This window comes from Hypanus sabinus, chromosome 4 (genome assembly GCF_030144855.1).
Source record: "Hypanus sabinus isolate sHypSab1 chromosome 4, sHypSab1.hap1, whole genome shotgun sequence".
Classification (NCBI taxonomy): domain Eukaryota; kingdom Metazoa; phylum Chordata; class Chondrichthyes; order Myliobatiformes; family Dasyatidae; genus Hypanus; species Hypanus sabinus.
In genome coordinates this window covers 173,150,801-173,167,076 of record NC_082709.1, presented here as the reverse complement: position 1 = coordinate 173,167,076, position 16,276 = coordinate 173,150,801, and the positions used below count along the sequence as shown (strand labels likewise).

At 40.1% G+C, this 16,276-nt stretch overlaps 1 protein-coding gene and 1 long non-coding RNA gene across 4 annotated transcripts in view; one reads left to right on the top strand and one right to left on the bottom strand.

The window, feature by feature from the left end:
* The window catches only part of LOC132393507 (uncharacterized), a 43,430-nt gene extending 27,319 nt beyond the window's left edge, over positions 1-16,111 (top strand). Inside the window, exon 4 of the long non-coding RNA XR_009511893.1 lies at positions 11,300-16,111. This is a non-coding gene — a long non-coding RNA (uncharacterized LOC132393507). The remainder of the gene's footprint in view (positions 1-11,299) is intronic.
* Positions 1-16,276, bottom strand: part of hlcs (holocarboxylase synthetase (biotin-(proprionyl-CoA-carboxylase (ATP-hydrolysing)) ligase)) — a 192,737-nt gene that overhangs the window by 128,481 nt on the left and 47,980 nt on the right. For all 3 annotated transcript variants that reach the window (XR_009511888.1, XR_009511889.1, XM_059968844.1), the window contains exon 6: positions 6,544-6,815. Coding sequence is in view for 1 of the 3 variants with exons in the window: in XM_059968844.1 (XP_059824827.1) it covers positions 6,544-6,815 (272 nt within the window). In the remaining 2 variants the exon portion in view is untranslated. The remainder of the gene's footprint in view (positions 1-6,543; positions 6,816-16,276) is intronic.

Here is a 16,276-nt window from a genome sequence, read left to right as displayed (position 1 = left end):
GCACTAATCACGGTGCCCAGAGACAATTACTCAGGTTTTTGGGTTTACAATAGGAATCTGGATTATGGACTTTTCCCCACACCAATCCTATATTTTTTTAAATATATTCTGTGTTTTTCACCCGATCATTCTTCGCCTTTTGTGTGGGGAAGGGGATTTGGGGGTTGATAATCATGCTGCCATTCTTTCCTTTCTTGGTTTTGTGGCTATCTGGAGAAGAATTTTCAGAGTTGTATACTTTGATAATAAATGAACCTTCGAAACTTTGTAAAACATCAGAGCAAATAACCTGTTTGACAGCTACAGTGATGTATGTTAATCAAAGAGGAAAAGTGAATATCAGCCAAACTAGCTGTAACACAAACTCAGCTTTAGTAAATGAATGCAACATTCATTAAGGCTGCTACATAATACTATAAATCAAAAACTAGATTTTATAATGTTATAGATGGCTCGGTTTCTCCTCACCAGACAATAAATAGTTCCATTCCAGTTTTAATGTTAAGACCCACACATCAAGATCAGTGAAAAATAGCTGCAGTAAAGTACAACCCAGAACAATAGTATTGATTACAGAATCCTATGGAATAAAAAGGAACCAGAATTTTTCCAATCACTGTGAAATCTGAATACATAAGCTCTCTAATATTGAGCACAGAATCAGTCCATTTCACATTCTTGTTCCACAGAATTTCTCCCATTTTTCCTCATCAAATCTAACATGCTGCTCAACTCCTTTCACTTTTGCTTATCAAATCTCCCCTTTGGTGCATATAGACAATTCATCTAATCACTCCGCATCAGTAACAAACTGCATCAACTCACCACTCATTTTTATCTGAATTTAGTGTTATTCTTTAGTGCCTATCTTGTATTGCCACACACCTGTTTCCCTCTGTCCACAAGTAGAAATATTTGTTTTGTCTATCAAAACTTAATAATTTTAACAACGTCCATTGGGTCATAGTTCAGCTTTCACTTTTCAAAATAGAGGGTCAGATACTTTGTCCTTCCCTGACAGGTGTACGCAATTTTTGATATACGCTTTCCCATGATGCTACATATCTTATGTGGAAACTGGAACAGTGCAATATAGTTCTGTGAAATTTTAAATACAAGTGTATGTTATCTTGCCTATTTTTCCATTGATGATTGCTAGACTGTTTAAGAAGTGTTGCTCATTGTTCATATCTCTTTGACAAATAATCAGCTACTACAGTAATCACTGTTACCTTGCAACTTAATTTCATTTTCTTACTGCATATAATTGTGTAATATTGTTTTGGATAAATTTGAATGACTTGAATAGTTATAGCATTATTAACCGGTATAGCTATTTTAGTGATTTATGGAACTTGAACTCCCTTTCTTCCCTGTTTTATTTAGCTTATGTTTCAAGAATTATGTAAACATTTCCTTTACAAATGTAAACATTCACATGTTTAAAATCATTTGTCAAATATATCCCCATTTTTCAGATTTATTACTAGCCTCTTGTAATGTTACTTTCCTTCCCAAATTGCCTGTTCCATATCCCCAATTCAAGGAGTGTCATAAACAAATTAAATCTTTAAATTAGACTCACTTTCTCTTGCTCTTACTTCCTTCTGATGGGAGGTATGGGGCATCCAGGAAGGGGTAGCACCTCTGGTGAAGGTGCTTGTCATGTCTGTTCTGCAGCAGCTCACTCGCCTCTGATCCCCACTGGACACTCAGCTCTGACCTGCAGCTTCAAGTAGTTGTTTGCATCTGACAGCAGCCACACCCCGGTACTGCGCTACCAGGCAGGCTAAACCAGGTCAGGGTAGTCGGTGGCCTCGTAAACGGCCGAGATACGTTCATTTGAGCATGTGACGTCAATTCTGGAGGACTGGGTGGATAAGATCTACAGTGAAATCCAACGGCTGGGAAGATGGTACTGCAACACTTCGTGGAGAGTGCAGGGCACTGCAAGGAATAGATGGTCATCCACTGTAACCACTGTAACCGAGGAAGATCCCAGTTTGTGACACTTGGTCATACCACTGAAGCCAGACTTGTGAGGTCAAGAGAAGTGCAACAGCTATGCCTTTTAGAAACGCTCCTGCACAGGTTTCCTGTCATCACTGGACACGATGGACAGCTTCCTTCTGACTTGAAGCCTGTTCACTATCCATTCTCACTTTGCATCATCTCACTTCATTTACGAAAGTGTTACAGAGCATCCTAAATCTATTTACAAACAAGAGAAAATCTGCAAAATGCTGGAAATCCGAGCAACACACACAAAATGCTAGAGGAACTCAGCAGGCCAGGCAGCATCTACAGTAAGAAGTATAGTCAACATTTGGAGCCGAAACCCTTCGGCAGGACTGGAGAAAAAAATCTGAGGGGTAGATTTGAAAGGTGGGGGGAAGGGAGTGAGAAACACTAGGTGATAGGTTAAATCTGCTCCTCAGCTATTTTTTTCTCCAGTCCTGCCGAAGAGTCTCGGCCTGAAACATCAACTGTACTCTTTTCCATAGATGCCGCCTGGCCTGCTGAGATCCTCCAGCATTTTGTGTGTGTTGATCCAATATCTATTGTCCAGCCCTTGTTCACTCAGATTCAAGTTTATTTATCACATGTACATCAAAACATGCGGTGACGTGTGTCATTTGTGCTAACAACCAACATACCCAAGGGTGTGCTAGATGCAGCCCACGAGTGTCACGACACACACTCCAGTGCGAACAAAGCCTGCCCACAATGTTCTACAGAGCAACAGCAGCAAAACAAGCCCCGTTCCTCCCTCACACGCATGCACATACACACATAGTCCTCTATCCCCAGAACAGATAATTCCATCATCTCACTGCTGCCCTTTGTTATCTACTTAAAACAGTCAATGAGACTGATCAACTAAAATTTTTGCTAGACTTTTCAAATGAAAATTCTGAGTGAAATTCTTTTACATGGTCCTTTAATTTGATAAGAGGTTACTTCATATAATAAGAGGCACAACCACCCAACTACTTTTTTTTTTTGAGTGGCTCATGGGAATCAACATACTTCCAACTCCATTCCTGGGGGTTCCAAGGTGGTTGATGAGGTCATGAACATACCGTGCCACAGGTGGAAAAGATGTCAATTACAATGAGAAAGTGGGTATGCAGTCCAGCCACTAATTGTACATTCCCAACAAATGGTCCTGAGGTTCACAAGGCCATCAGAATACTCCTCCTGCATCTTGAGCCGTCATAGGCCAGCCGTTTGCACAAGCTGGTGTTAATGTTATCTATCTTCAAGGAAACTTACAGAACTGTTCTGAATCATTTCCCGTGCATAAATGGTCATTTCTGGCTTTAATTGAACTCAGAATAGAACCTGGTTCAGTTAATATGCAGTCAAATAATCCTACCTGGCCATGGAGAGTTATACAAGGACCAACACGACTCCAGTGCTACGAGCATTAGAGTGGAAGAAGATGCCAAAGTTGGTTCATTTACCCTGCTGGTCAATTTGGAGGATTCTGTGCTTTGAAATGCGTGCTGTACATAGTCTAGAATTCAGTGATGCACAAGGAGGAAATGGATCATTGCCACAGACTAGGCTCCAGACTTTGACTTGGAAATACATTTCTCCAGCCAAAGCCTGAACCTGTTCAGGCACACTGAAGACACAGGTGAATGTCATCATCAGTATCATCTTTCACTGAGAGAAACAGCTCCTAGATGACGGAAAGCAGCAGCATTTTCCAAGGTCTCAATATTGTTGACATACAGTGGAAACCAGAGGATAGAAAGTTCTAATTTGGTGAATGTTAATTGCAGGAATCATTATTCTCAATTCAACGATTACTTGGAGCTTAGCTTCTGAACATGCATTCTGAGCACCACCTGCAGACTACAGTTCAAACTGAAGTTAGGGTCTTGGTTTTAAGGTGGAGGAGATGTAGGTTCAACTGTTCCTCATACGTCCTGTAATGCTAGTTCCACACCAGCAGTAATAAAAGAAAAAAAATGCTGGACACATTTAGTAGGTCAGATAGCATCTGTGGAACAAATGGTGAGTGAAAAGGGCACAAATATCCAACAACTTACTGATGACCATTACACATGTAGATAATCTAATTGTTCTCAACGTCTATAGCTAGAAAGCCAGGAATGAAAGTGAATCAGCCAGTGCCCATTGAAAAGAAACAGTAAAGAAATTTTCAGACTCTGACTTTGTCCTTGACATATTCTGCCCTCAGTTCTTTCCCACAGTACAATCTATAGTCTCAAGAGGAGTAAGGGTGGACTAAGATGGCAATAAGGCCACATGCCACCTGAAAAAAAACCATGGGTGTATGATCTCCCTGTTGTGGAGGACATCACTCACACATTTTTACCTTGAAGGTGCACTGACTAATCCATGGTTCCTCCTACTTATTGAGAATCTTTTCTGAGTAGATTATAAGTTATCTATTTCTCAGTTCTCTGTTCCCAGATCTTCATGAGGAACAATTATGTACATTACTCTCTCTACTATGCTTTTTCTAGCAAATTTTAAAATGTATGATATATTGCATCCAGATCAACAGCTTTATCCAGTGATTGATTAGACCATTAGATCCTAAGATATTGGAACAGAATTAAGCCACTTGGCCCATCTAGGCTGCTCTGCCATTTCATCATGGCTGATCTATTTTCTCTCAGCCCCAATCTTCTGCTTCTCCCCATATCCCTTCATGCACTGACCAATCAAGAATTTATCAACCTCTGTGTTAGGTATACATAAAGACTTGGCTGCCTGTAGCAAAGAATTCCACAGATTCTGGCTAAAGAAATCCCTCTTCATCTCCATTCTAAAATGATGCCCCTGTATTCTGAGGCTGCATCCTATAGTCTTAAGGAACTCCCACCAGAGAGAACATTCTCTCCACATCCACTCTATCGAGGCCTTTCACCATTGGATAGATTTCAATGAGGTCATCCCTCATTTTTCTGAATTCTAGTGAATACAGGCCCAGTGCCATCAAATGCTCTTCATACGACAAGACATTCAATCCTGGAATCATTTTCATGAACCTCCTTTGAACCCTCTCCAGTTTCAGCTCATCCTTTCTAAGATAAGGAGCCCAAAACTGCTCACAATACTCCAAGTGAGGCCTCACCAATGCTTTGGAAATTCTCAATATTACATCTTTGCTTTTATATTCTAGTCCTCTTGAAATGAATGCTAACATTGCATTTGCCTGCTGCACCACAGATTCAACCTACAAATTAAGATTTAGAGAATCCTGCATAAAAACTCCCAAGTCCCTTTGCACCTCATTATTTTTGTATTTTCTCTCCATTTAGAAAATAGTCAACCCTTTTATTTCTTCTACGAAAGTTCATGACCATACACTTGCACTGTATTCCATCTGCTACTTCTTTGCCCATTCTCCTAATCCAAGTCCTTCTGTAGCCTCTCTACTTCCTCAAAACTACCTGCCCCTCCACCTATCTTCATATTGTCTGCAAACTTCACAACAAAGCTGTCAATGCCATCATCTAAGTCATTGACATATAACCTAAAAAGAATCAGTCCCAACACCAGCCCCTGTGGAACACCACTAGTCACCGGCAGTCAACTGGAAAAGGCTGCCTTTATTCCCACTCTTTGCCTCCTGCCAATCAGCCACTGCTTTATCCATGCTAGAATCTCTCCTGTAATACCATGGGCTCTTAACTTGTTAAGCAGCCTCATGCGTGGCACCTTGTCAAATGCCTTCTGAAAATCCAAATACACAATATCAACAGGCAGTATTCTATGGAAATGAATGAACAGTCGACATTTTGGGTCAAGGCCGTTCATAAGGACTGGAAAGGAAGGAAGAAGATGTGAGAATAAAATGGTGGAGGGGAGGAGGAGGAGGAGGACAAGCTAGAAAGTCAGGAAAGATTGGTGAAGTCAGGTGAGGAGTGATGAAAACATCTAGTAAGTAGCAGTTCTGTGGACGAAAATCCCTTGCTAGTGAAAGATCAGACTGGTTCAGGCTGTCAGGAAGATGACAGTAACTCAAATAATCACGCGTTACAACTGTGGTGCGCAAAAGAGCATCTCTGAACGCACAACACTTCAAATCTTGAAGTGGATGGGCTAGAGCAACAGGAAGCCATGAACACACACTCGGTGTTCTCTCTATTAGGTACAGAAGATAACTAATAAAGTCGTCACTGTGTATACATGGTGAATAAAATTGCTCCTTGATCTCCAAGTTCCATAGAAAAGTAAAGATTTCTAGAATGAAAACTCTAAAACAGCAACTAAAGACTCAGAACGCCATGTAAAAATAGAAATTGACATTTCATCACCATGTAAAAGTGGTCATATCTACAGTAAAAGCAAACACATGGTCCTAGTCATCCATCATAGTTGCATTAATTACTTTTCATGCAAACAGGCATTAATTATACTATTGATATATAAACAGTGTGAGAGGTGGAAATGAAACAGAAAGAACTGTTAGGACGGATTCCTGTGCTTCTTCACGATAAATGCTGACATTTATTAAAGAGAGACTTTAATCTAGACTCATTTTAAAGGTATCCTTACCCGTCAAAGACATCCATCGTAGTTGGGATCACTTCACTGAAGAATATCAATTGACCCAACAGCTGTGTTTGAAGATTTTCACAGTAAATTTTGAGATCAAAGTATTCTGACGAAAATGTATGAGGTTCTGTAATGAGAGGCAAGCAGGTGGGGGAGGCGTCCAGCCCCGGTTGCCACTTGGTCACAGCTTTCAAAGATACCTTTGGTGATTTAAGTACACCTTCTTTATCCAGTCTAGGCCACAGCCATCTAAGGAAAGTGTGTTGCATTTCCTGAAAATACAAAAATTACAAGTTTCAAAAAAATTATGATTTAGTAAACTGCCTAGATCAGCTGATTTTAATCTGAAAGGAAACTGGTACTCATGCAATTGAATCCATATGAAAGCAATCTAACCTAATTTGAAACCAACAGCAAACCAATATATAACACTGTTAGAATTCTACTCAGGACTACCATTCTGAAATTTATTGCCAACAGAATTAGAGATTATTAACTACTGTTGTTTTTACTAGTTAAAATGGTTGCATCCATCCATCCAAAGTGCCCACATTCTTTTAAAGAATCCGGCACCAAGATATGGCACAGATGGATGTATGACAAAGCTTTCTAATTAGACTAAAAACATCTCAAAAGACCAAGGAACTGATCGTGGGCTTCAGGAAGGGGAAGTCAATGACCTCATCAAGGGATCAGAAGTGGAAAGGGTGAGCAGTTTCAGGTACCTGGGTATCAACATCTCTGAAGATCTATCCAAGGCCCAACTACAAAGAAGCATAACATCGGCTATATTTCGTTAGGAGTTTGAGAAGACTTGATGTCACCGAAGACTCTCACAAATTTCTACAGATATACCATGGAGAGCGTTCAAATTGCGGCCACGGCACAGGATCAGGAAGTTGCAAACTCAACCAGCTCCATTATGGGCACCAGCCTCCCATCGAGTAGTGCAAAAATAGAGCAAAAAATTTAAAAAGTAGGGAGGTGGGGCATATCAGTTCATCATCCACTCAGAAATCTGATGGCAGAGGAGAAGCTGTTCCTAAAACACTGAGAATATGTCTTCAGGCTGCTATACTACCTCCTCCTTAATGGTAGCAATAAGAAGAGGCCATGTCCTTGGCAATGGGAGCCCTTAATGATGACTGCAGCCTTTTTGAAGCATTGACTATTTTTATTTTTAACATATATTCTTTATAGTAATTTGCAGTTTATTAATATAACGTATTACATTGTACTGCAGACTCAAAACAGGAAATTTCACAATATACAGTGTGCCAAAGATATTAAACCTGATTCTGAGTGTGCAAGCTTGCTCTAACATATTAAAGTGGAAGTGTTCTATATCCCAGGCCATCCATCCTCCACGCTTCAAGCAAGGCTGATAATTTATGTCATATTATGACAACTTTCTAATGCTGGGCCTTATCAAATTAACACTAGTTTGAAACTGAATACAACCTGATTTAGAAACTATGATTTCAATGTTTAAGAGAAGTTTGGATAAGTAGATGTATGGTAGGGTTATGGAGGGCTATGACCCCACTGCAGATCGATGAGAGTAGACAGTTTAAATGGATCAGCATGGACTAGATAGGCCAAAGGGCCTGTTTCTGTGCTGTACATTTTTATGACTCTATTGCACTACAATCATTGTATGTGTCACTGTTTACTCTGTCAAGTTTCACACACAAAAAGAAATTTCATTGCACAATGATGCATATGACTAATTTGAATCTGAACCAATTCAGGCAAACACACCAAGGTAAAAATAAAATCAGCTGTGTGTGTCATATAAATTATATGGAAGTTTCTTTTTTTATTGACAGTGGCAGGAAGAATTGGCCAGAGTAAGACCAGAGGAGAAAAATACTGAATAGCTTTGACACTTACTATCACGACTTGAGGGGGGGGGGGGGGGGGGGGTTAAGAGAACCACGTTGCAATAATTTAACCTGCCTGTAATTTATAAGGATAACCTGCAGTGTGTACCACAGGACAGGCCAAGTTCACGCTGCAGATAGAGTGAATTTCCGAACCAAGAGGAACACTAAGCAGACTATTTTTACAGCTACTGCAGTTACAATGAATGATCTGGAAGCAATCTTGCAAGCAGCCTACGCTCATCAGCAAGATGTTTATTGTGACAAAGTGGCCAGGTCAAAGGTTAAATGTCACCTTCAAACTACTGACATACCTAAAAAGGAATGAATACAAATTTTTAAACATGCAAGAACAGTACGTTTTTGTATTCCAGAGATTCATATTAAAGTATGAGGTACACCTAACAATTTGGTTATCATATCTAGTACATCTATATATTATAAAACATCTACTTCTTTACAAAAATCCAGTTTGTCAGAATATTAATCTAAGCTACTCATAGCATAAAGATTTGAAACACCGCTTTTCCTTCCAGAACTGCTGTGATTCTTAAACTGGCCAAGCCTGAAAAGAGCCCAATGTTGTACAAATAATTTCTTTTAAGTATAATGTTAAATAAGACAAACTGCAATAGCTTTCTTCCTCTTTACCAATTACTATAATTATTAACGTAATTAAACACATTTATAGAACAAAGTGAAAGCTTCAATTCAGGCATATCACAACTATTACAAATATCTTATCCAAATGTTGAAATGTTTGTTTTGCCCAGACCTTTCAAGCATGTACATACACAAAATGAAAGGAATTGGCAAAATTGTTCCAGGTAATTTGCTGGCTGTAATGGGGTGTTTAAATACTAAGAGACATAAATTATAAATTTGGATGGCAAGAGTGGAAAAGGAGTCAGGCAAAATTTTTTTTCACCTGAAGAGTTTACCACTGAAATAATACAATAATATAAAGAAAGGTTAGAAACAAACAGTACGAATGGATGCAGGAATTAAAAGCAAATTGATTAGGTAGTAAACACAGGAGATACTGCAGAACGCTTGTCAAACGGTTCAGCAAGAAACAAACTGCTTAAGAATATAAGCAGAGGAATGGCCAATGGAGTTTTATCCAAACTCTTGGAAGATGCATACACTTTGGGAGATCAAATGTAAGATACAAGTGCAGAGTAAATAGCAGCACTTATGTACAGCGGGATCTTGGGGTGCAGGTTCACAACTCCTTGAAAGTGACAACACAAATAAAGAAAGCGGATAAGAAGGTAATAGCATACTTTCCAAATGAAGGGTCACAGTCTGAAACATTGAACGTTTATTCCTTTCCATGGATGCTTCCTGACCTGCTGAGTTCCTCCAGCATTTTGTGTGCGTTGTTCTGTATGACATACTTGCTTTCATCAGTTGGGTGATGAGTATAAAAGTAAGGAAGTCATGTTACAACTGTATAAAATGCTGGTTATGCCACATTGTTTGCACTGCATTACAGAATAGATGTGGAGGATTTGAAGCGGGTGCAGAACTGGTTCACTGCAGTATTACCTAATTAGACAGTATTTGATGGAGTTGGATAGGGCATGTTTTGTTATAAACAGGGAGTGGTAGATGCCTGGATACACTGCAAGAGGACATTGTCTAAGCAGATACAATGGCAATGTGCAAAATACTGCGGGCAGAATATCTTGTTCCTGTACTGTACTGTTTTATGTTCACAATCAGATTTAATATCACCAGCATATGTCACAAAATTCATTAACTTTACAGCAGCAGTACAATGCAATACATGATATAGAGAAAAAAAACTGAATTACAGTAATTGCATGCACATCTATTAAATACAAACGTTTGTAGTTAAGTTAAAATAAGTAGTGCAAAGTAAAAACAGAAATGTAAAAAACTAGTGAGGTAACGTTCAATGTCCATTTAGAAATTGCATGGCAGAGGGGAAGAAGCTGTTTCTGAATTGCTGAGTGTGTGCCTTCAGACTTCTGTATATCCTTCTTGACAGTAACAATGAGAAGAGGGCATGTCCTGATAGTGGGGGTCCTAAATGATGGACACCGCCAGAAGCTCCTTGAAGATGTCCTGAGCCAGTGCCCATGATGGAACTGACTAATTTTACAAGTTTGTGCAGTAGCACCCCCCCACCCAATTTCAGACGGTGATGCAGCCAGTCAGAATGCCCTCTTCAGTACATTTGTAGAAGTTTTTGAGTGTGTCTGTTGAGGAATCAAATCTCCTCAAACTCCAAATGAAATACAGCTGCTGTCTTGCCTTCTCTATAGCTACGTCAATGTATTGCGTCCAGGTCAGGCCCTCAGAGACACTGACACCCAGGAAATTGAACTGTACCGAGGAGAGCATTCTGACAGGCGTATCTCGCTCCTGTACACCCTTTTATCACCATATGTAATGGCTGTATCTTCAGCAAATTTATAGATGGCATTTGAGTTGTGCCTAGCCACTCAGTCATGGGTGTAACAGAGCAGTGGATTAAGCTCATATCCCTGCGACAAACAGTTAAACACAGAAATTAATCAGCATCATTGGCCCATATTTGCAACACACGCCCACAGTATGCTTCAAAAGCTTCATATATTCAAAAGTTTAAATGCCTTATTTTTTTTAAATAGAGGAATCATTAACAATCTGGCAGTGAAATGTGACAGTGTTGACACTCTGCCTTTTATCAAAATGACATGGTTTTCGGGCATACTTGAGAACACGTAACATAAACCAGGCTGACAATCTGAGTGAGTGTTGATTGTATCAGATTCAAAATTATTTATCACATGTATATCCAAACATACTGAAATGTGTAGTTTGCATTAATCTCTCTCTCTCTCTCTCTCTTGCAAAGAAAGAAAGCACGGCAGTGTCTCTACTTTCTGAGAAGATTGTAAAGATTGAGCATATCACCTGAAACTTTGACGAACTTCTATAGATCCTCCGGTGAGAGTATACTGACTGGTTGTATCACAGTCTGGTATGGAAACACCAATGCCCTTGAATGGAAGAGCCTACAAAAAGGTAGTAGGTACAGTCCAGTCCATCATGGGTAAAACCCCTCCCCCACCATCTACATGGAGCACTGTCACAGGAAAGCTGCATTCATCATCATGGATTCCTACCATCGAGGCCATGCTCTCTTCTCACTACTGCCTTCAAGGTGGTGGTACGGGACCCTCCAGTTCCACTCCATCAGGTTCAGGAACAGTTACTACCCCTCAAGCATCGGGCTCTTAAAGTGAGCCCATAGGTGAGGAATGAGTTCAGTGTTGGGGTGGGTGAGGTTGAGCGGAGTTATCCCCTCTGGTTAAAGAGCCCGATGCTGTACAATTCATGTTCTCAATATTTATTACATTTTTTTCTTTTTTTATTTGCACAGCTGATTGTCTTTTGCACAATGTTTCCGTGTCCATCTCTGTCTTGTGTATATTCTATTGATTCTATTGTGTTTCTTTGTATTTATTGTGAATGCCTGCAAGAAAATGAATCTCAGGGTAGTTTATGGTAACCTATATGCACTGTGATAATAAACTTACTTTGAACTTTGAAGCCTCATCACACATTCCAGCGACAACATAGTATGCCTGCAAAGCTCAACGTAACGACACCACCCCCCCCCCCCCCACCCCCAGGACAGAATAAGACATTAACTTAAAGCTATATTTACCCTAGTGGTATTCCCACAGTACTTTTCAAAGAACAGTAAGACAGTTATCTCCTTGTCCTGTCCAATTTGTATCCCCAATCAAGATCATCTACTCTTTATCTTACTGCTGTTTTGTGACTTTGCTGCCACATTTCCTACAAAATAACGCTGACCTTTAAGATGACTTCACTAATAATCAAAGGCTTTAGGAATGATCTTAGATTGGAATAAATGCAGAAATAACACACATATACTTTTGCATTCTCTATTCTTCCTCTTGCGGGCGGCCAAGGAGCGTAGTGGTTAGCAGAACACTTTTACCGTGCTTCCCACCGCTTCTGGCAAGTCTGTACGTACCCGATGCAACTGCGGCAAAATCCTCCAGGTGCTCCGGCTTCCTCCCACATTCCAAAGACAAACCGTTCGGGCTAGTGAGTTGCAGACATGCAACGTTGACACCAGAAGCACGACGACACTTGGGCTGCCCAGCACAATCCTCGCTGATTTGATTTGACGCAAAGCGACACATTTCACTGTATGTTTCGATGTATTTGTGACAAATAAAGCTGATCTTAGATTTTATTTTGAATGTACTTTACACAACACAGCACACACAAAGGCTTCATTCTCCTGTTCTTTTGATCATTCTGCTAATGTGGTCAGAGGACTGGCATCAGTACTAGATATTGGTCCAGATGAAAGAGCAATCGCCTTAAATATTTTTTTTTAATTTCATTCCTGTTAATTTTAATCCAAGAAATCAGTTGCTCTACTCAATCTACACTGATCCTTCTAAAATTTTAATAGTAAGTGTATCCCTATGCGGAAGCATCCATAGAAGCTAGGTGTCTAATAAAATAGATCATATGATATCTGACATAGGAGTAAATTAGGCCATCCAGCTTATCGAGTCTGTTCTAACATTCCATCATGGATGATTTATTGTGCCTATCAACCGCACTCCTCCTGCCTTCTCCCTGTAACTTTTGAAGCACTATTAATCAACAGAGTACTGATTGTGTATGATCAGCCATGATCACAATGAATGGCGGTGCTGGCTAGAAGGGCCGAATGGCCTACTCCTGCACCTACTGTCTGTTGTCTATTGTCACTGCAGTCTGTGGCAGAGCATTCCACAGATTCACCACTCTTTGGCTAAAAAAAATTACTCCTCACTTCTGTTCTGAAAGGACGCCCCTCAATTTTGAGGTTGTGCTTTCCAGTTCTCAATACCCCTACCAGAGGAAGCATCCTCTTCACATCCACCCCATCTAGTCCTTTCAACATTCGGTAGGTTTCAATGAGATCCCCACGCAATCTTCTAAATTCCAGTGAGTACAGGCCCAAAGCTGCCAACCCCACCCCCCCATGTTAACCCCTTCATTCCCAGAATCATCCTTGTGAGCCTCCTCTGGATTCTCTTCAATGACAACACATCCTTTCTGAGAAAAGGAGCCCAAAACTGTTGACAATGTTCCAAGTGCTGTTTGACTAATGTCTTATAAAACTTCAGGATTATCTCGCAAACACGAGAAAATCTGCAGATGCTGGAAATTCAAGCAACACACACAAAATGCCGGTGGAACACAGCAGGCCAGGCAGCATCTAAAGGGAGAAGCACTGCCGACGTTTCGGGCCGAGACCCTTCGTCAGGACAGCATCATCTCCTTGTTTTTATATTTTATGAAATGAATGCCAACATTGTATTTGCCTTCTTCACCACAAACTCAACCTGTAAATTAATCTTCTGGGAGTCTTGCACAGGGACTCCCAAGTCCCTCTGCACTTCTGGTGTTTAAACTTTCTCCCCACTTAGATAATAGCCCATGCTATTGTTCCTTTTACCAAAATGCACTGTCATACATTTCCCAGCCCTGCATTCCATCTGTCACTTCTTTTTGCCCATTTTCCAATCTGTCTAAGCCTTGCTGCAATCGCGTTGCTTCCTCAGCACCACCTACCCACCACAAAGCCATCAATTCTATTATCTAAATCATTGGCAAACAATGTGAAAAGTAGCAGTCCCAATACTGACCCCCCACTAATCACTGAGAGCCAACAAAAAAGGGCCCCCTTTATTCCCGCTCGCTGCCTCCAGCCTGCCAGCCATTCCTCTCTAATTGAGCGATGTGGGCTCATTGGGTCAGACCAGCCTGTTACTGTGCTGTATCTCTAAATAAAATAAAGAAATCCATATTGTCTTGCAATGAAACTCATCTACCACTCAAGCCATGTATCTGGTTATTTTAAGCATTGATAATTCTTATTAACTGAAATCATCTTAAACTACTTACCAAAATAATTCTTCTAAAACAGCAGTGGTAGAAGGTAAAAAAACAACACTTTCAGGAAGATTTTCCAGAATACATGTCAATCACAACTTTGAGGGCAACAGCTTTGGATTTCTGCTAATGTTTTCCTTCGGCTAATCAAAACAAGGTCATTAAATACACAGGCATAAACTTATGTCAAGTGCTAGTGAAAAAATTACCTTTAAACTAACAAGATCAAAAGCATTTGGGATCATTTTATCACCATGCAGTTTTCCTCAAGGGAACTGAAAGATGTGCTATGCATAGAGAAATAATGGCACATCATTTTTCAGTGATATCCCAACACTTAACCAGTTGGTCAAGTTGATAGGGGCTGGGATGCTCCCCATCCCCATTCTAACAACTTTCTGCAGGAGTACTATTGACAGTATCCTGTCTATCTGCATCATTATGTGCTACAGAAGCTGCAAGGCACTGGACTGCAAGAACCTAGAGGATCACCCTCCCCCTATTCATGGCATTTACTGGGTGCATTGTACACAAAGGGCCTAAAGCATTATTGAGGTTTCCTACCACCCACCCCACAATCTCTTTGATCTACTACCACCAGGAATGAGGTACAGGAGCATCAGGACTGGGAAGCCGATTAATAGCTTCTTCCTTCTGGCTCTCACCACCAGGGCAGCAAATTGTTTACCATACTGTGCATCTGCTGCACACTACATGCATTTTAAATTATATTTTGTTAACTTATTTGTGGTAAGATTTTATTTTATGTGGTGTGTGTGATATGTTTTGTGGGTACATCATGACCTAGGGGAACACTGGTTCATTTGGTTGTATACATGTATAGTCAGATGACAAACTTGAACTTCAAAAAGGATATGAATCTCAGTAAATCTAATTCTGGTTGACCCATCTTTCTAAAGCTTTCTACTCGATCTATTTCTAGTCTTGGTTACAGAAGACTAGTAGCAACTGTAACACAAAATCAAGAAATATGAAGTAAGTATAGAAAACACTACAAGTATTCAATAAGTTAGGCAGCATCATGGAGAGGTTAGAGAGCTGAGCTCTCAAGTTAATGGCCATTCTTCAGGACTAGTTTTAAGAAGTAAAGAAAAGGAGGAAGGAACCTCATTGTTGCTTCACAGTGCAGTTCTTCTGTAGTCAGGGCAAATGTCAAAGCAAAGAAAATACCCAATTATGCTGCATTTGGGAAATTTCTACAACATCTTAACAAAAACCCTCCTAATGTATCCTTTTACTTTTACAGATCATTTCTAATTAAGATTAGCTGCAAAAATCTGCCTTTTTGCTGCTAACAGGGTAGAAAGGAAAATCTATTTTGCCTTATTGTTTAAAGGAAAAATGGGCAATTATCACAAACTAACATGTTTTTAAATATATCTTTTTACCCTCATTTACAAATGTCCATCTATTTTGTTCGACTTCAAACACAAGTTGCAAATTGGGAATTGAATTCACTTACACAGCATTAAGGAATAGGTAAGAAAATAGAGAACAAGGTACAAGGGCAAAACAGATGCATTTCAATACAAGACAAAAGTAATTTATTATTTATTTTCATTTTGAGAAACAGCACGGATAAGGTGCTTTTGGTCCAATGAGCCACACCACCCAGCAGCCCATCCAAGGACTAACACTAGCCTAATCCCAGGACAATTTACATTGTCCAACTAACCTACTGAACAGTACATCTTTCGACTGTGGGCGGGGGGGGGGGGGGGAACTGGAGCACCCGGAGGACACCCTCACCATTAATGGGGAGAGTGTACAAGCTCCTTACAGACAGCGCCAGAATTTAAGTCCAGAACGCCTCAAGCTGTAATAACGTTGTGTTAACCATTGCGCTACTGTCATCACCTATGTGTCATGTTGACTCAAAATTA